The sequence below is a fragment of the Mesoplodon bidens genome (genome assembly GCF_964165515.1).
Source record: "Mesoplodon bidens genome assembly, chromosome: 4".
NCBI lineage: Eukaryota > Metazoa > Chordata > Mammalia > Artiodactyla > Ziphiidae > Mesoplodon > Mesoplodon bidens.
The window spans coordinates 171,052,358-171,072,522 of record NC_138160.1 but is presented as its reverse complement, the minus strand read 5'-3'; the positions used below and the strand labels follow the sequence as shown (position 1 = coordinate 171,072,522).

Genomic DNA, 20,165 nt, shown 5'->3' with positions numbered 1-20,165 from the left:
AGGCTCAGACATGAGGCCAAAGTTCCCTGGCTAAAGAGAACCAGGTGGGGGTTTTTTTTTTGCTTTATTTTTATTTTTATTTTTTTTGTGGTACGTGGGCCTCTCACTGTTGTGGCCTCTCCCGTTGCGGAGCACAGGCTCCGGACGCGCAGGCTCAGCAGCCAAGGCTCACGGGCCCAGCCGCTCCGCGCCATGTGGGATCGTCCCGGACCGGGGCACGAACCCGTGTCCCCTGCATCGGCAGGTGGACTCTCAACCACTGCGCCACCAGGGAAGGTTTTTTTTTTAAACAAATACATAAATGGCTCCAAAGTCCAGAGCTTTCTATACCACAAGCAGGAAATCTCAGATACAATCAGGAAGATCCCTGCAATTCCAGAAAGTCTCCATAGTGAGTTTATCTACCTGGGCGCAGGAATTCCCATGGATGTGAGTGTCAGGTAAGCTGCAGCCTCCCCATCTAACCCCCATGTTCTCTACAAATACTCTCTTCATCAATCCTCCTATTTACTCCAGAGCCTTTCCACTAAAGATCTGTATGATCAACAAGACTCAGTTTTTATTTCCAATGGCAGAACTGAAGTTGAAGAGTAAATCTCCAACAGGGATACTCTCTGTAATAAAGAACAGCCTCCCCTAGAGGGTGTGGAGAAAAGGGAACCCTCCTACACTGTTGGTGGGAATGTAAGTTGGTGCAGCCACTGTGGAAAACAGTATGGAGGTTCCTCAGAAAACTAAAAATAGAGCTACCATATGATCGAGCAATCCCACTCCTGGGCATATATCCAGAAAAAAACATGGTCCAAAAGGATACATGCACCTCAATGTTCAGAGCAGCACTACTTACAATAGCCAAGACATGGAAGCAACAGAAATGTCTATTGACAGATGAATGGATAAAGAAGATACAATGGAATACTACTCAACCATAAAATAGACTGAAATAATGCCATTTGCAGCTACATGGATGGGCCTAGAGATTGTCATACTGAGTGAAGTAAGTCAGAAAGAGAAAGACAAATACCATATGATATCACTTATATGTGGAATCTAAAATAAGACACAAATGAAACAGAAACAGAATCACTAACATAGAGAACAGACTGGTGATTGCCAAGGGGGAGGGAGGTGGGGGAGGGATGGAGTGGGAAGTGAGGTTAGCAGGTATAAGCTTTTATATATAGGATTGATAAACAATGAAGTCCTACAGTATAGCACAGAGAACTATATTCAGTATCCTGTGATACACCATAATGGAAACGAAAATATTAAAAAAAGAATGTATATATAACTGATTCACTTCACTATAAAGCAGTAATGAACACAACACTGTAAATCAACAATACATCAATTTAAAAAAAAAAAAAAAAGCTCTGGCTTTTTGTAGTTATTGAGGCCAGAAGCTTGCTTCCTACTCATCCCCAAAGGGGCATGCTCCTATGTCCAGCAGACACGTGTCTTTCCGAGGAAGCAGGGGAGACAGATTTTGAGCAATCTGATGGAGAAGCCAGGAAACTACTCTGGGGACGGCACCCTCCGAAAGGCTGTTTGACTTTGCGATGCAGCACGGAGAGCCAGAGCAAGCACGGTGCCGAGGGTCACCCTGGGTTTTCCAGAGGCTCAGCCACTCGCTGGCTGTGTGGTCTGGGGCAAGTCTCAACCTCTGGGGCCGGTGCAAGGGGAGAAACGGAGGAGACAGAATGTTGGTGAGGATGACACAAGGGCTCGGTGTGCTCAGAACAGGGCCCAGCGCTCAGCAAACATGGGAACGTGCGCTGCTTTATAAACCTCTGCTCGCTTCAGGACCAACTGTGCAGTCACAGTCACAGGTGCAATAACAGCTTAATTTGTGCAGGATTTGAGGTGGGAGAGAGAGAAAGCCAGGGACACAGCAAGAAAACCCTCCAGCTATAAGACAGTGCTTCGGTGGTGGTTTTCAGGGAAGGCAGGAAGCTGTGAAGACCATAGCAGGTGGGAAGTGGGGAGCATGTGTCTCCCCGACGCTATCCTGCTGCAGACATGCTGCGTCCAAGAGCTCCAGCCCCTCCAGAGACCTGGAGGTTAGGAAACGTCCCGCAGAAACAAGCCTGTAATCTCAGCCAGACCTGGGTGTCAGGGAGACCCGGCATGAAGGTGAAGCTCGGCTACCTTCCCTGGTTGAGCTCCCTTCCTTCTTCAGGACACAAAAAAAGGTCCTTAAGGAATGTCTACGGTCCCTGTCACTGAAGATGCCTTCCACACACACGTACCCACTGTGTGCTGAGCCTGGGAGATGGTGGGGCCCGAGACAGATCAAGTCCCCATCCTCACCCTGCCTTACAGAGTCTCCCTCCTTCCCCTCCTCACAGCAAGGCTGCATCTCCAGTCTCCCGCACAGAGCAGAGCTCAATAAATACTGAATGCACGAATGAATGAAAACACATTTATGACAGGCTGACTCGGTTCCTGAGTCCAACTTTGGACCGGGGGTGAGGTTGCAGGTGGTTGTTTTCTCCAGGAGGAAACTGTAAAAATGTCTCCGAGGACAGAGGTGGCATTCGGCCAGCTGGGTCAGACACTGGCTTCCCTTCTGGCTGCGAGGACTTCCCCATCTCAGGATGGTGCAACTGGTGGGATGACTTCACACGGTGGCCCCATCAAAGCCCAGGCTCCTTTGTGCTCCTCTTGTTTTTTTTTTTTGTGGTACGTGGGCCTCTCACTGCTGTGGCCTCTCCCGTTGCGGAGCACAGGCTCCGGACGCGCAGGCTCAGCGGCCATGGCTCACGGGCCCAGCTGCTCTGCGGCATGTGGGATCTTCCCGGACCGGGGCACGAACCCGTGTCCCCTGCATTGGCAGGCGGACTCTCAACCACTGCACCACCAAGGAAGCCCTGTGCTCCTCTTTCAAGGGACCCAAATAATATCATTGACTGTAAAAGCACGGGCCATGGGATGTGGCCCCTTGTCATGTACACGGCTGGCATCTGGGGCCCGGGTTACATTACAGAGTTCTCCCCTGTAATGAGGGTCACTGCTTTGCAGAATGCCCACTCCTGGCTCACCAGGGGCTGCCCTGGACTGGGCCTGACCAGGCTGCCGGCTGCAGGAAGAGCTGAGGGAGAGCTCTTCTAGGCTGCGGTGCTGAAGGCATGGATGGAGGGGTACTGGATCCTTTGTTGTTCCAACCTCTCTGCTTGGAGAAGGGAGGAGAAAGAGGAAGAGGAGAAGGGGGAAGGGGAGGGGGAGGGGGAGGGGAGGAGTGCAGAAATCTTGGCCCTCTCTCTCAAGGTTAGAAGCGGAGCCACTTCCAGACGTGAAACCCGGTCCTTAGGGCCGAAGTTTTCATCCAGGTCAGCTAAAACGCGCTCTGCAGCCTCGGAAAGCAGGGGAGCCCGGCATCTCCCAACAACCTCTCCATTTGCTGGTTTGAGTCTTCTTGCTACAGCCAAGGAAGAAAGTGGTCTGGGACCTCCCTGGTGGCACAGCGGTTAAGAATCTGCCTGCCAATGCAGGGGACACGGGTTTGAGCCCTGGTCCGGGAAGATCCCACATGCCACCGAGCAGCTAAGCCCGTGCGTCACAACTACTGAGCCTGTGCTCTAGAGTCCACGAGCCACAACTACTGAAGCCCACATGCCACAACTACTGAAGCCCACGTGCCTAGAGCCCGTGCTCCACACCAAGAGAAGCCACCGCAATGAGAAGCCCGCGCACTGCAACAAAGAGTAGCACCCGCTCGCTGCAACTAGAGAAAAGGCCGCGCACAGCAATGAAGACCCAATGCAGCCAGAATTAAATAAATTTATAAAAATAAATAAATAAATAAATAAATAAAAGAAAGTGATATGCTGTGGGACAAATGCTGCTGTTGTGTAGCAGCTGAGAGCAAGGACTCGGGGGACAGGGTTGGGGGGCGGTGATGGCCACCTGGGTCCCCATCCTAGCTGTGTGCCCATGGGCAAGTTACCCAACTACTGGGCCTCAGTTGCATCCTCTGTCAACTGAGGAAAATAACAGTGCCTACCTCACAGGATTGTTCTGAGGATTAAATGAGCAAACCCACACAAATTCAAAACACTGCCTGGCATAGAAACAATACATATTAACCGTTCCATGATCACGGAAGCCAGGACCTGCCCTCCACCCCCAAATTCTGATTATAGAAAAAAATGCAGTGAGTTTGCAAGTAGTTTTTATTTTATTCTTTATATTTTTTTCTGTTTTCTACAAGGAACAAATACCACTCTCCTGCTGAGGAAAAGCAGTTTCAACTTCTCAGAAGACAAGATGCCACGGATGGGTCCCTAGAAGCCAGAACCGGCAAAGTAACTGCCAGAGAAGGTTCCTGAATGTGGATCTGCCCTAGTCCAAGACTAGGACATAGGGAAAGGCAAGGAATGCTCCTTGAAGACCATCTTGAAAATCCACTCCTAATATGAAAATAATCTCATCTCACCACCCAGAGAGGGGACAGGCTGGCATATTTCCTTTGGGCCTGGAAGGGGCTTTTGTTTTTGTCTAGAGGACAGTGATCTTTATTTTTTTTTTTTAATTTTTTTAAAAAAAATAAATTTATTTATTTATTTTACTTATTTATTTTTGGCTCTGTTGGGTCTTCATTGCTGCACACAGGCTTTCCTCTAGCTGCGGCAAGCGGGGGCTACTCTTTGTTGTGGTGCACGGGCTTCTCATTGAGGTGGCTTCTCTTGTTGCAGAGTACGGGCTCTAGGCGCGCGGGCTTCAGTAGTTGTGGCTCTCAGGCTCTAGAGTGCAGGCTCACTAGTTGTGGCTCATGGGCTTAGTTGCTCCATGGCATGTGGGGTCTTCCCGGACCAGGGCTCGAACCCGTGTCCCCTACATTAGCAGGCAGACTCTTAACCACTGCACCACCGTATAGTTGATTTACAATGTTGTGTTAGTTTCAGGTGTACAGCAAAGTGAATCAGTTATACATATACACATATCCACTCTTCTTTCTTATTTTTTTTAGAGTCTTTTCCCATATAGGCCATTACAGAGTATTGAGTGGACTTCCCCGTGCTGTACAGCAGGTTCTTATTAGTTATCTATTTGGAAGGGGTTTTAAAACCAACTGAAAGGTGCCTTGCTGGTACAATCGAGACCAATGCTGACCAGGCGGTGGGTGTCCCATGGAAGGCAGGCTGCTGTGACCAGGGGAGTGAACACCCACCACGTGGAGCCCGAGTCTCGTAGGCAAGGCAAGGAGGGGCTCTAATCTGGAAGACAGTCTCTGGGTGTGGGGAACAGTGCCTAATGAAGGACTCTGAGTCTGCCCTCTCAGACTTCAGCACTAGCAGGAGAATGCGTATAATGCAATTCTGGCCATAAGAGCGGAGAAGGTACTACAAGACACGAGTATTCACTACAGAGAGGGTTCAAGGCTATTGTAAATAAAAAGAAAATAGAGATGAACGCCTAGGTCCCAGCAGCCAAACTGCAGACAGCGTGAGGAGCAGACAGGGTGCTCAACGTCGATGTCCGGGTCTTTGTGTGAGCCGGGCTGTTCTCCTAACAGTAAGGACACTTGGATTTTCTCAGAAGGGTGACTGGCTTGTTCTTGGCAGGTACCCAGAGACCTGCTGGTCATGCTTGGCTTGAAGGCTGCTTCTTTAGGACAGGGACTTGATCTGTTTTGTGCCCTATAGTCTCCCAGGCTCAGCACATAGTAGGTACATGTGTGTGGAATGAACCATCGTCAACGAAAGGGCCTGTAGGCACCCCTACTGTTCACCCCCGTCTCCCCGGGGCTGAACACAGCGTCTGGCATATTGCAGAGGTGGAATAAATGTTTTTTGACTGGTTTAGCCATGCAGGGTCAAGGGCTCCTGAACACTGCATGATTAATGAACCCATGCAGCTCAAGATCCCCCCTCCTCTCAAAAAACCTCAGGCCTTGGCCAAACAGGTCTGGGCACTAGAATTGCTAAGGCAAATGGTGTGATTTCTGAATTTCCAGCCCAGCCAGCTATCCAACCGGCACGTCACACAAAATCCCTCCCCCGAAATAGTTCTAGGCCTGCCAGTCTGCAGAGATGGGAACAGGAAATGGAAAATCCTCACTCACTGCGCTGTGACACTGGAGCCCCGAGCCCGGATCTGCTCAGCGTGGCCCTCACGTGACAGACCACTGTTTTCAGTCCACCCATGCTGTGTGGCCACCGCCAAAATGTCACCGATTAGAAGATGTACCACTGATGTTGCAGCAGCTTTTGGGAGGAAATAATGAACTATGGTCATATGAAGCGCACAGATCAAAGGTAAGGCCTATCCTGGTTTCTGAAATGTGAAACCATGGCAGGGAGGAAACTGAGTGCTGACCACTCTTGCATGAGAGGCAGGGAGTGTTAAATTATTTCCTGCACGGGGGCAGCCACATTTCCTTGCAGATTTGGGTTTAATCCTATAAATAAATCTTAGGCTTTGTCTGAAGGACACCCCTGAACAAGGCCACCTGGAAAAATTGCTCCCTTTGCATCTGCTGCGTACAATTAGTGCCCCAGAGGGGTCCCAAGCATTCCTAGCTTTGGGGGGAGCTGGTGTGCCTTCCTTCATCCTTGTCCAGAAGGGAAATCCAGGAGGGATTAGGACTGCTTCCCCCCAGTTTGCTGTCAAAGAAGCTGCTTCTCAGTCCTCAAAGCAGGGGGAGGGGAGGGGAGGGGAGGGATGCAGGGATGAGAGAGGGGGAGTGAGGCACTTTCCTAGGAGAAAGACAGCACTCTCCTAGAATCTCCTGAGACCCAGAGGCAGTGCCTTTTTTGGTACCTGCCCTAAGAGATGAGGCTACTGATTTCTGGCTTAAGGAGCCTTAAAAGCAGTTGGTCTGGGAACCCATTTCTCACCCGGACACCCTGGACAGGACAAGGCAGAAAGGCAGGATGCAAATGTACTCTCTGCTGGGAGCATAGACAGAGCTCAAAGTGGACAGCGAGGGCTTCCCTGGTGGCGCAGTGGTTGAGAGTCCGCCTGCCGATGCAGGGGACACGGGTTCATGCCCCGGTCCGGGAAGATCCCACATGCCGCGGAGCGGCTGGGCCCGTGAGCCATGGCCGCTGAGCCTGCGCGTCCGGAGCCTGTGCTCCGCAACGGGAGAGGCCACAGCAGTGAGAGGCCCGCGTACCGCAAAAAAAAAAATAGTGGACAGTGATGAGGGGCCAGGATGGGGGAGGGACAATGCTCCTCTTCTGATGGTGTGTTGCTCTCGTGGAGAAGCACGCGCTTCCAAAGGCTCCCACACGTTAAGTTCAATATAAGAAAAAAGGGATCTGCTCAGCTGTTGGTCAAAACCTCTGCAAGGCAATTCAGTGCTACCCACCAAAATCTTAAATGCACACACCTCTGAGCAAAGCAATCCCACAGATATACCTCAGTGTGCAAAGATGCAGAGGAAAGGACCGCTGTTGTCATATTGTTTAAAGCAGAAAAAAAAAAAAAAAAAAAAAAAAAAAGATGGCAATGTAAATATCCATCGACAGGGAATCATTCTATAAATGTCAGTGTTTATACTTTGGAGAACCCTGCAGTCAGTAAAAAGAGTAAGGTAAATCCATACAGACGGGAAAGATGTTCCCTAATGTACCATGAAGAAAGCACCTTTGATATTAATCCACTTGTGCAAATGTAATGGATTCTGATTACTCACTGTGCACACTGATCTGGTGAATACAGAACCACACTCCTAGGGGAAGATACAGGGTTAGGTTCCTTTGAGCCTCTGATCACAACCGATCAACACATAACCTTTTTTGTGTATTTCTGTTTACTATATTGTTGACTCATGATCACTGAACTCACAGCCAACAGCACTTGCACCTTATACCTGAGCAAAGCTTACCTAACACACACATTTTCTCCTAAGGTACACACACCACAGCCTTCCCAAAGGTAGGAACAAGACACTGCAATTCAGCACGATGGTTAGGGCCCGTTTTACAGAGCAAAAACACCAAGAAGCAGAAAAATGAGAAAACATGGCACTAAACAGCAAAAAAAGGACACCTGTTATTAGTATGAGAGTTGAGAAGGCACAGTGCTGCCTTGTTCAACCTCAGCAGGGAACACGCACGCCAGGCGATTCACATCTTCTGCTGCTCAGCACGTGTCCACGAATGACCCGAAAAGTTCCGGGAGTATTGATTTTGGGGTTACAAATAAATTTTAGTGAGTAGGCGAATTCACAAGTATGGATGGAATCTTGGACTCATGAAGGCTGACTGTATGTTTGTATATGCACAGAACATTTCTAGAAAATACACTCGATCCATTTTCGAAAAAGATGTAAGGAACTGTTGCCGGAAGTTATCTCTGGAGAATGAGATGGGTAGCAGATTTTTTATTTTATTCTTTGAATCTCATTTACAAGTGAGCACACCATTTCTAATTTTAAAACTCGACAGGAGGGAGACGGGCCTTTCTACAGGTAAGCACAGCAGAGCATGACAGACTCAATGCTGGGCTACGGCACCCTGCCCTGCAGGAGGACCCATGTGCAGAGAGGGGTCCTTCCCTTGCAGAGGCCGTGGGACCACCCTCCTGCTTGATGTTTCCCTCTCCTGGGGAGGAGGATGAAGGCTGAGATGAGGGCCAGCATTGGACTCAGGCTCACCTACAAAAATATGGAAGTCAGAACTTTATCCCAAGAAACAAATGGACTTGTCCCCCTGAGCTTGCACAGCTTTTCACAAACCCGAAGCCAGGAGCAGGACAGGGCTCACCAACAACTCAGCACTAAGAAACCTTGTTTTCCCAGGGAGTGGGGTGGGGGTCTGGAAGTCACAATGAAAGAAAACAGAAGTTTGCAAAGAGAAAGTATGACGGAATTGGGATTAGAAAGGAAAAAAAAGAAGAGAAAAAGGAGGAAGGGAGGGAATCTGGCAATTTTGTTTAAGGGCAGTTTTTTTTTTTTTTCTTTTGGCCACACCACGTGGCATGTGGGATCTTAGTTCCCCGACCAGGGATCGAACCTGTGCCCCCTGCATTGGAAGCGAGGAGTCTTAACCACCAGACCACCAGGGAAGTCCCTTTACGGGCGGTTTATATGGCTGTTAATCATGATTCATTCCCTCCTCTCACCCCTGGAAATGAAAATTGGTTTGTTTTCCCAATTATGAAAATACATAAGTACATCTAGATCTGGAAGGATACACCCCAAACTTTGGGAATGGGACTATGGATGTGGGGGGAAACAATTTTTTTACACTAAGTCCTTCTGTATCTTTTGTATGTTTTTAACAATAAAAATGTATCTCATACTTTTTGTATCACCACATTTAAGGCCATGCTACCGTAGCAATGCCACCAAGCATGCCTCTTGTCTTTCTGGTTTTCTTTCCCTCCCTCTCTCCTTCCTCAGGCTGGTCCGTGTCCTGAGGCTAAGAACTCAGCACCCAGTCATCTCTGAGCAGTGACAACCAGGCAAAAGTAAAACTCCAAGTTTCCGGGGCTTCCCTGGTGGCGCAGTGGTTGAGAGTCCGCCTGCCGATGCAGGGCACACGGGTTTGTGCCCCGGTCCGGGAGGATCCCACATGCCGCGGAGCGGCTGGGCCCGTGAGCCATGCCCGCTAAGCCTGCGCGTCCAGAGCCTGTGCTCCACAACGGGAGAGGCCACAACAGTGAGAGGTCCGCGTACCGCAAAAAAAAAAAAAGAAAGAAAAAATGGTAGAGTCTATGTTGTGATATGAATTCTACCTCAATTTAAAAAAATAAAGCAAAATTCCAAACTGTGTGACCTTGGGCCTCTCTGAGCCTACAGAATGGTCAGATGACAGCATGATCACATGGGCTGATTGTGAGGCTTCCAAGTGATGTGTGTGTAAAGTGCTTGGCACAGGGCTGGGCGTGTAGAGAGGGACCAGTGAGCAATGAAGCTGCCCCCGCCGGGACGACGATTATTATGTGGCACTGTGAAAGCCAACTCACCTGCGAGTGGTGGGGTTTCTGTGTTGTCAAATTGTCCTTTTAATTAAACACCAACAACCAAAAGACAGTTGGGGAGGGGTGCTATGCAAGATGAAAGACTAAAGAAGAGAGTGGCTCTTCTCTATTTATGGTATATTTCTATCTAGATTATATTTATAGTAGAATTCTCTCCTGTGTTACGGAAGGAAATGCAGTTAACTTGGTCATAGAAAGGCAAAGGGTGGCTTTGCCAGTGGTGCCCCAGGGAACAACCCACACGCTCTTGCTTTTCTGCCTCCTTCCACAGGCTTGGAGACATGCGTCCTTGACTGGCTCCTGCTTTATGGGGGCAGAAGGGGCTACGTGTAGGTGAGAGGGCTCCACCTATGCAAAGGCCCTTACCTGGAAGCAGCTTTAAAAACCTAAGAATGGACAGGTGGGGGCAAGAAGGACTGTCCCCCTTATATCTGGGAATTAATTATTTGCCACAAAATCAGCAGAACTCAGAACTTCCTGAGGCAAGGTGAACCCCCTTGTGGCTGACAGTCGGCCTGGGGAGAGGGGAGGGAGGAGTGAATAGGATTTCAGGCTGTCATGGAAACTTTTCTTTCCTGGGGCCTCTGAGCATATGGCAGGTGTCCTGAAAAATCCGTTCCTGCCGCCCAGGGCTGGCTGCTGTCCTCAGACATGTGGGTGAGGGCCTCTGCCTCTCCCTCTGAAAGGCCCCCTCCCTCTGCCACAGCAGCAGGCACAAAAGAGTCCCCGGTGCGCGCCTCTCATCCCAGCTCCCCAGATAGATGCCGGGAGCCTCGGTGAACCCATGGAAATCCTCGGAGTCCCCTGCCCCCAGGGACCTCGAGGCAACCCACAGATCACAGCCGGCAGCAAGCCAGAGGCCACGGTGCAGACTCCTCGAGGGCCGCTGAAACGTGATGCCTGTCCTGCTCTCCGCTGAAGGGGACGTCTCGCAAACCCCCCAGCTCGTGCTGATTTGAGACTTTGAAGTAGTGATCAGGCCGGACTCCCAGCAAGACAGGCTCCCCTGTATAACATGGGAACTCCAGCTGGCTCAAGGTAGAGAAAATCACAAGTCAGGAGGCTGCAAACCCAGAGCAGCCAAAGGGATTAAGATAACAGCAGGTGGCAGGTGGCAGGTGCCAGGGCGGAAAACAAGGCAGAATTCTGAAAACTCTAAAGCCATGTGTCTGGACCTGGGTGACTGTGCTGGAGGGTCTGTAGCAGCGTGCCGGGGACAGACAAAGCCACAGGAGAAAATGGGCATGGTGGTCTCAAAGCATCAGAGGGAATCAAGCACTGGGGAATGGGGAAGGGACCCATAAAATAAAATAGGACAATAACATATTGTAGCGGAGAATGTAAGATCTGATTGAATTTTAAGGAGAAAAGACTAGATGTCAAGGAAATGTGACTGCAGCTGGACACTTTGGGGTGTCCCGCTCGTCTGCATGAAGGGCCACTTGCCCCAGCTCTAAGGGAAACTCTGGCTCCATTCATTTCCTTTAGCCCACAAATATTGTTTTCATTTTATTTCATTTTATTTTTTTTGGCCACGCCACACGGCATGTGGGATCCTAGTTCCCCAACCAGGGATAGAACTCCCGCCCCCGGCACTGGAAGCACGAGAGTCCACAAATCTTATTTTTTGAGGCCTTACTATGTGTTCCTTTCCCTCCCTGAAACTCACTGGTTAGTGGGGGAGGTGAGTGTCAATCAAAAGTCCATGAGGCCGTGGGGCTGTACCTCAGGGAGGCCTTACGTACACCCCACGCCCAAGGCGGCAGGGGAGGTTTTCTCGGGGATGTGAGGGCAGGGCCCAAGTGCCGTTTAACCAGGACCAGATGGGCAGGGGGAAGGAATGGGAAGTGCTGTGGGCAGAGGGAACAGCATGTGCAAAGATCTGTGACAGGAGGGGCTTGGCTGGAACCCAGGGATGGAAGAGGAGAAAGGCCTGAGGTCAGAGAGGCAGGACACCGACGGACGGTCCTTCTAAGACTGTCGGTAAATCAGGGGGCAATTTTTAGTTGCAGCGTGGCATGGCAGACTGTGTTTTAAGCAGTTGACCAGAGTAGTAGCACATTCATTTCCTACCTAGGCAGACAGATGGTCAAAGCCATGCTGTGTTTTGTTTTGTTTTTTAAGATTTTTTTTTTTTTTGATGTGGACCGTCTTTAAAGTCTTTGTTGAATTTGATACAATATTGCTTCTGTTTTATGTTTTGGTTTTTTGGCCGTGAGGCATGTGGGATCCTAGCTCCCCGACCAGGGATCAAACCCACACCCCCTGCATTGGAAGACGAAGTTTTAACCACTGGACCACCCCAGGGAAGTCCCCATGCCATGTGTTTAGTGAGGCCTCACTGGAAGATACAAACTCCAAGAGGCCTGTGCCCAGGCCTGGAGACTACATAATGGGTCCTGCTTGGGGCCCACACAAACAGTCACATTTCTAAACATCTCTAAGAACAGTGGTTGCTAGGGCTCCCCGCCGCCCCCCCACCGCCAGCAATTTCAGAAGCCCTATGTCAGAAAGCAGGAGACATGGGGTTAAGACACAGGTTCTGGCACCATGCAGTTCTGGGCTCAAATCCTGTCTGCTATAGATGAGCTGGGTGACCCAAGGCAAGTTTCTTAACCTCTCTGTGCCTCGGTGAAATGGGGGTACTAAAAGTATCTGTCTTCTAGTGTCACTGTGTGGATTTGTTAAGATCAAGCTGCTAAAGTTCTCATCCTTTGGCCTGGTACATTATAGATGCTAAAGAAAATGTTGCTTATTCTTACTATGGTTCGCATTCAGCTAAGGATGAACATGGAAGATGTGCAAAGACCATGGAAATGCAGAACGATTCGGGAGCACCCGGGCTCACCAAGTGGGAGGAAACGGCACGGGGAAGGAAGTGGGTTCCACGTACTTGCGAGCAGAAGGCAGGAGACTGCCACAGCGTAGAGCTGCTTGGAGGTGGTGATGTTATAGCGATCCAGGAAGTGGTCCAGCAGGTAGACGGCCAGGTGCCGGGCGGCGGGGCAGAGCTGGCAGTGGCTGCTCAGCAGGGTTAAGATGTCAACAAAGAACCGGCGGCTCTTCAGGAGCGGGGAGTGGGCTCGGAAGGTGGGCAGCTTCAGCTCCTGGAACAGGCAGGGCAGAAGGGGGGTCAGGGCTGTCTCCCGAGAGCCTCAGAGGCCCACCTGCTGGCTGGTGAGGAAGCATCGATTCCCTCCACGCCCTCTTCGTTTTCCTTCAAGTCCCAGGATGGCAGCCCCTCTATTCTAGAAACTCCCGGACCGTCTCCCACCTGCCCTCACTGAGCATAGGCTCGTAAAGGGTCAAGAACATGAAGACAGAGGCAGGTGAGGGAGCGGGTCATTCCCAGCAAAAGCTCGACTATCTGAGGTGCACGAGGCCATAAAACATGTAGGAGGCCTTGAGGTGGAGACCCACATCCAAATTTTGGTTCCTCTACTCAACCAGTTTGACGGACCTTGGTCAGCCTGCCTTCACCTTCATTTCTTCCTCAACAGCTGAGGATTAAATGAAAAATGGATGTGAAGCACCTATTTTGAAAAAATAAACCGTAAAAAAGTTGTTAAAATAACAGTACAAAGAACTCCCAAATAGCCTTCACCCAGATTAATTGTTGACATTCTACGTTTTCTCTCTCTGCAGACATACATGCTTTTTTTCTAAAAGTAAGCTCTAGACATCGTATGTCCCCCTAGGAGGTGACTTTTCCTTTGTAATTCATACACTGCCGTGTCACCTGAATTTATTTAGTCTACCACAATAAAAACCAACAAGAGAAATGTCACCCAACCAAGATTTTTATGACGGAAAAATTTTTCTTGTATATCTACCATATTTATAATTGAACCAAAGTAGACAAGACACAATTTATTTAGGAAATGTCTTAGCAACGTTTTGTCAAATCGGGCAACAAAACTGAGGAAAAACAGGAAAAGAAAAGCTGGCAGAAAGGGAATTGTGAGAGCTCACTAAGGGCAGGTTCCCTGGGGGAGGAGATTAAAACAAATTGGTGCCCATCCTCCGTGTAATGCCCTCTCTTAACCCTGGGGCTTTACTTAAATAGCAACAGCTCTGGGATGAGAAGATATCTGTTCATTCACTCATTCAAGAGATATCAATTCATTCATTTCACTCAGTACTCACATCAAGTACCTCCTATACATCAGGCATTATTTTAGGCACAGGATGTACAATCTGGAATGAGATAGACACAGACCTAAATGTAACATTAAAACTATAGAATTCTTGGAAAAAACACAGGAGCAAATCTTCATGACTTTAGATTAGGCAATGGCTTCTCTGATCTGACATCCAAGACAGAAGGAACAAAAAAAGAAAAAAATGCATAAGTTAGACTTCAAAATTTAAAACTTTCAAAAGATACCATCAAGAAAGTGAAAAGACAAACCACGGAATGGGAGAAAATGTTTGGAAATTATGTATCAACAAGAGACTCTAATTCAGAATATATAAAGAACTCTTACAACTCAGCAATAAAAAGACAAACAACCCAATTTAAAAATGGGCAAAAGGGCTTCCCTGGTGGCGCAGTGGCTGAGAGTCCACCTGCCGATGCAGGGGACACAGGTTCATGCCCCGGGAAGACCCCATATGCCGCGGAGCGGCTGGGCCCGTGAGCCATGGCCGCTGAGCCTGCGCGTCCGGAGCCTGTGCTCCGCAACGGGAGAGGCCACGACAGTGAGAGGCCTGCGTACCGCAAAAAAAAAAAAAAAAAAAAAAAAAGGGCAAAGGACTGAATAGATATTTCTTCACAGAAGATACAGAAATTGCCAAAAGCACATGAAAAGATTCTCACATTACTAATCATTAGGAAAATGCAAATCAAAAGCACAATCAGATACCACCTCACATCCATTAGAATGGCTATTATAAAAACCAAAACCAAAAGAGAAAATAAACAAGTGTTAGTGAGAATGTGGACAAAATGGAACAAATTGAAAGCCTCAGTACACTGCTGGTGGAAAAGTAACATAGTGCAGCTACTGTGGAAAACAATCTGGCAGCTCCTCAAACTGTGAAACATAGAGTTACCACATGACGCGGCAGTTCCAATCCTCGGTGTATACCCTAGAGATGGAAACACAGGACCACACAAAAACTTGTCCTGGAATGTTGATAGTGGCATTATTCATAATAGCCCCCAAATGGAAACAACCCAACTGTCCATCAACTGATGAATGGAAAAATATGGTCTGTCCATCCCATGGAATACTATTAGGCCACAAAAACGAATGAAATACTGATATGTGTTACAACATGGATGAACCTTGAAAACATTATGTTAAGTGAAAAAAATCCAGTCATAAAAGGCCACATATCCTATGAATCCCTTCATATGAAATGTCCAGTATAGGAAAATCTGTTGACCCAAACTGCCTGCCTCAGCCAGGCACGATAATAACCACCTGCACGTGTTGTCTCACAACAGGAGGTCCCGATAGGGCCCACTGCCGCTGAAAACTAACCAGGAGAATTCGGGAGGGGCCAAAAGGAGGGAGGAGACGCCGGCCCATAATAGGTCCTGCCAACCTCCCAGAAACCCTCACGCTGGAATCCATCCTGGCTGAGAGATGCACACGCCATCGGGAAGGACCCTAGTCAGACCAAACAGGGGCACAAGCAAGATGACTGGCCAGAGACAACCTGGAAAGCTAACCCCATCGCCATAAAACCTGAGACCGTGAGCCACGCAGCACAGCAGTTCTCCTGGGCTCCCTTATTCCGCTGTTCTCTGCCCGGGTGCCCCTTCCCAATAGTCTTTTGCCCTGTAAGGATACGTGTCTCCTTGGACAATACATTTCCGAGTGTTAGACAAGAGCCCACTCTCGGGCCCTGGAAGGGGCCCCCCCTTTCGTTAACAAATCCATACAAACAGAAAGCAGATTAGCAACTGCTGGGAGCTGGGGGCAGTTGGGGAGGTTGGTGGCAGGGGGACCTGCCAATGGATATGGGGTTTCTTTTAGGGATGATGAAATGTTCTGAAATTAGATAGTGTGGATGGTTGCACATCTCTGTGAATACCCTAAAAGCAACTGAATGTATACTTCAAAAGGGTGGATGTTATGGTGTGTGACTTATATCTCAATAAAGCTGTTATAAAAAAATAAGATGGACACATCACCCCCTCTCATGGAGTTTATGGCCCAGTTAGAAAGAGATGGCCATCAAAGGATAAGGCAACTGCAGAATTCCAAACCATGATCAACACTACGGAGGAAAGCTGTGGACTCTGGGAAAGCTCCTCTGAAAGCGAAGCCTGGTGGAGATTTCATGCTGGGATCTCTTATCTTCTGGCTTATTCCCCCAGAGCCTTGAGTCCACAACACAGCTCTCTCAGTAGCCCTAGAGCTGTGCTCAAGGAAGATGCCCAAAGCCTGAATCAATTATTTCCTGTTCTTAACATTATACATGAAGAAACTGAGTTTGACAAAGTCCTATAAACCCCAGGGCTTAACTAACTAGCAATATTAGATCTGAGACTAGAAGAATTTTAATGTATCCTTTTTCTCAACCTTTTATTTTTTTTTAATCATGGAGAAAATCTTTTTTTTAATAAACAATGTTTTAATTGAAGTATAGTTGATTCACAATATTTTGTTAGTTTCAGGTGTACAGCAAAGTGATCCAGTTAACATATATGTATTTTTTCAGATTCTTTTCCACTATAGGTTATTACAAGATATTGAATATAGTTTCCTGTACTATACAGTAAACAATCCTTATTGTTTATCTATTTTATATATAGTAGTACGTATCTATTAATCCCATACTCCTAATTTATCGACCCCCCTCTCTTCCCCTTTGGTAACCATAAATTTGTTTTCTATGTTGGTGAGTCTGTTTCTGTTTTATAAATAAATTCATTTGCATTATTTTTTAGATTCCACATATAAGTGATATCACATATTTGTCTTTCTCTACCTGACTCACTTCACTTAATATGATAATCTCTAGGTCAGTCCATCCACGTTGCTGCAAATGGCATTATTTCACACTTTTTTAGGGCTGAGTAATATTCCATTGTATGTATGTGCCACATCTTCTTTACCCAGTCATCTGTCAGTGGACACTTAGGTTGCTTCCGTGTCTTGGCTATTGTAAATAGTGCTGCAGTGAACATTGGGGAGCATATATATTTTTGAGTTAGAGCCTTTGTCTTTTCTGGATATATGCTCAGGAGTGGGATTGCTGGATCATATGGCAATTATATTTTTAGTTTTTTAAGGAACCTCCATACTGTTTCCCATAGTGGCTGCACCAATTTACATACCCACCAAGTGTAGGAGGGTTCCCTTTTCTCCACATCCTCTCCAGCATTTATGATTTGTAGACTTTTTCAATCATGGAGAAAATCTTAACTTCTTTATGGAAAACATCTGACTTCTCTGTGTATTATTCATCTTCATTGTTTGATGGATTCATGCTGCTCCTTGAAGGCGGGGGTCTGGGTCTGCTCTTGCTCATTTTTGTTTTGCCACCACCCTGGTGTGATGAGAACATGGTCAGGTGCCCGAAACTAAATAGTGAAGGAGTGAAGGGAGGGAGGGGAACAGGAAGGGAGGGACTGCAGTGATGAGCACCAACCACCCGGGGCCCAGAGGAAGGTTTGGCTATCTGTGTAGAGTAGCAGGTCCGTGGGGACTTCAAGGAAAAGAGACCTGTCTAGCCAAATTCTGGAAGGATGTCTAGGAATTAACCTGTTGAAGAAGCAGGAAGGAAAGGAAGCTCAGCAGGAAAAACAGCACCTGCAAGGCCACACTGGTGTCCCGTCTGGGGAATCTGGAGTCCTTGGAACAGCCGGAGAGGAAGGGTATGCTTGAACAAAGCAGGCTGCGAGGGTGGGCAGGGTCCCAGCCTGTATGTCCTGCTAAGATATCCGGCCTGCCCTGAGGGCAATGGGGAGCCAGCGAAGGGTTTAGAGCAGGGCGATGACATGGGCGGAACAGCCATGCAGGAGGATCTCTCAGCCAGGCTCGTCCTGGGCTACAGCCAGACAGCTGGTATCAGCAGCCAACGTGTGGCTGCAGCCCCTCAACGACAGGGCCCTCTCCCCACCCTCCAGCAGCCCCCACAAGCTTGCAGCCTACTTGGGCATTTCCTCTAAGCAGAGGGCTCTACGGCTCTTGACAAGAAGCAAGCAGTCACAGATCCTTGGTGTTCCATAGGCAGCAGCTGGGGGAAATTAGCCAAGCGACCTTTGGCCCAGGCCGCGCTGCCCTCATCAAGGCGGTTCAAAGGCCCCAAACACAATAAGTCAGATATGCAATGTCTTGACTTCCCTCCCAGCTCAGCTCAGCCCAGCCAAGCTTCACTCCCTCCCTCTGGATTTTCCCTTGTGTCAAGAGAAACTCAAAGCAATATGCTGTAGGTCTTTTCCTCTGAACACTCCCCTGCGAAAAGGGCCCACTGGCTCGAGCAGATTCTCACAGGAAGCCATCGGTGCATAAAAGAAAAAGCTATGGACCTTCAGAACAGGCAACAATAGCTCCGGAAGGAGTTAGCAGGTAGAGCTTCCTGGAAAAGGCTGGTCTCAAGGGTGGGCAGGCTCCTGAACACAAGAACAGATGCCTGCGATGCTTCCCAGCCCCATTTCTTCTCCTCCCTCAGACACGGGTTTAAAGGTCACTTCCTGAGAGAGGCTTTCTCTGACCCTTCATCATTCCAAATCAGGTGCCCCTTGTTTTATCTCTTAGCACGCTGTTCTTCATGGCCAGGTATTTACTTATTTATGTGTCTTTTCCTGCTAAACACTAGCTTCAGAGAGCAGGAGCCACGTCCATCTTGCTGATACCATCTGCCCAGTGCCCGGAGCCTGGCACAGGGGCAGGTGCTCAAAAAAATATCTGCATGAGCAAAAAGGAATGAATAGCCATCAAAAGTCATGGAGGAAACTTACATGCATATTACTAAGTGAAAGAAGTCAATCTGAAAAGGCTGCATATTATGACTCCAACTATATGACATTCTAGAAAAGGAAAAACTATGGAGAGAATGAAAAAAGATCAGTGGTAGGCAGGGGTTCGGTGGGGAGGAGATGAATAGGGGGAGCACAGAGGATTTTTAGGGCAGTGAAACTGCTCTGTATGATACTATAATGATGGATACATGTCCAAACTCACAGAAGGTGCAACACCAAGAGTGAACCCCGCTGTAAACTGTGGACTTTGGGTGACAACAATGTGTCCATGTAGGTTCACTGACTGTAACCAATGGACCCCTCTGGGGGGTTGTTGATAGTGAAGGAGGCTGTGTGTGTGTCAGGGGGCGGCAGGGGTACAGGGGGAATCTCTGTACCCTCCGTTCAGTACTGCTGTGAACCGAAAACTGCCCTAAAAAACAAAGTCAATTAAAAAAAAAAAAAAGAATGAACACAAGGACATCCCTCCCTGCTCCAAATACACCCATCCCTGCCATATACGGGGGAGCAACTTGGCACAGATTGTAAAGTCAGGCAGTTCTGGGGTGGAGTCTCACCTTCACTATTTACTAACCTTGGGCATGTGAATTCTGCACCCGTGTCCTCATGCAAAAAACGGGGGTCACAGTGCCATAATGTAAAGCATCTGGCACTTCACAGCACTCAAGCAAGCGTCAGTGGCCTTCCCCTCAAACTGGGCAATCAAATCTCAGGTAAGTTGAGCTTATCTGCCTCTGTCGGGCTCTCATAGGAAGCTGCTTTGTACGGTGGAACGAGACATTCTACCTGAGGGGTTACAGCTGGGCCTGGGGGTCTGTGCAGAAAAGGAAGCCTGACCACTCCACGTGCTCTGCGGAGCCCCGGAACCAAAGGGAATTAGAAGCTCTGAGCCTCTGCTTTTCTCCTGCACCTCAGAGCAGGGCGATTCTTTGGCAAATGAACAACAATGCGGGATGCCAGCATGCCTACCCTGCTTAGTTGAGAGTCCAGCCGATTACTCCCCTAACCCAATTAGCGGGGAAAGGTATTCATTACAAGGGCTTTGCTCTAAGGATCGCATTCCTCCCCAAGCACTCTTGACCTAAGTCAGCTCCGGGTGCACGAAGCCAGACCCTCTGCTGAGTGCTGAGTGGCCTGGATTCCAGAAACCAAAGAGCAGCCTGCTGAGAGGCGGCTCAGGAAGCTCTCCTGGATTAGGCAGGCACTTGGCAGGCACGCAGCAGCTGGCACGGGCGGAAAGGGGGCAGGAACCAGTCAGGCAGGGTGACTTTGCTCGAGCTGGGGCCAGGGGCAG

At 48.6% G+C, this 20,165-nt stretch overlaps 1 protein-coding gene across 1 annotated transcript in view; it reads right to left on the bottom strand.

Moving 5' to 3' along the window:
• CCNJL (cyclin J like) overlaps nucleotides 1-20,165 on the bottom strand; it is a gene marked incomplete at its 5' end in the record, with an annotated part of 55,433 nt that overhangs the window by 11,192 nt on the left and 24,076 nt on the right. Inside the window, 1 exon segment of the mRNA XM_081230796.1 lies at nucleotides 12,824-13,037. Within this exon segment, the coding sequence (XP_081086922.1) occupies nucleotides 12,824-13,037 (214 nt within the window).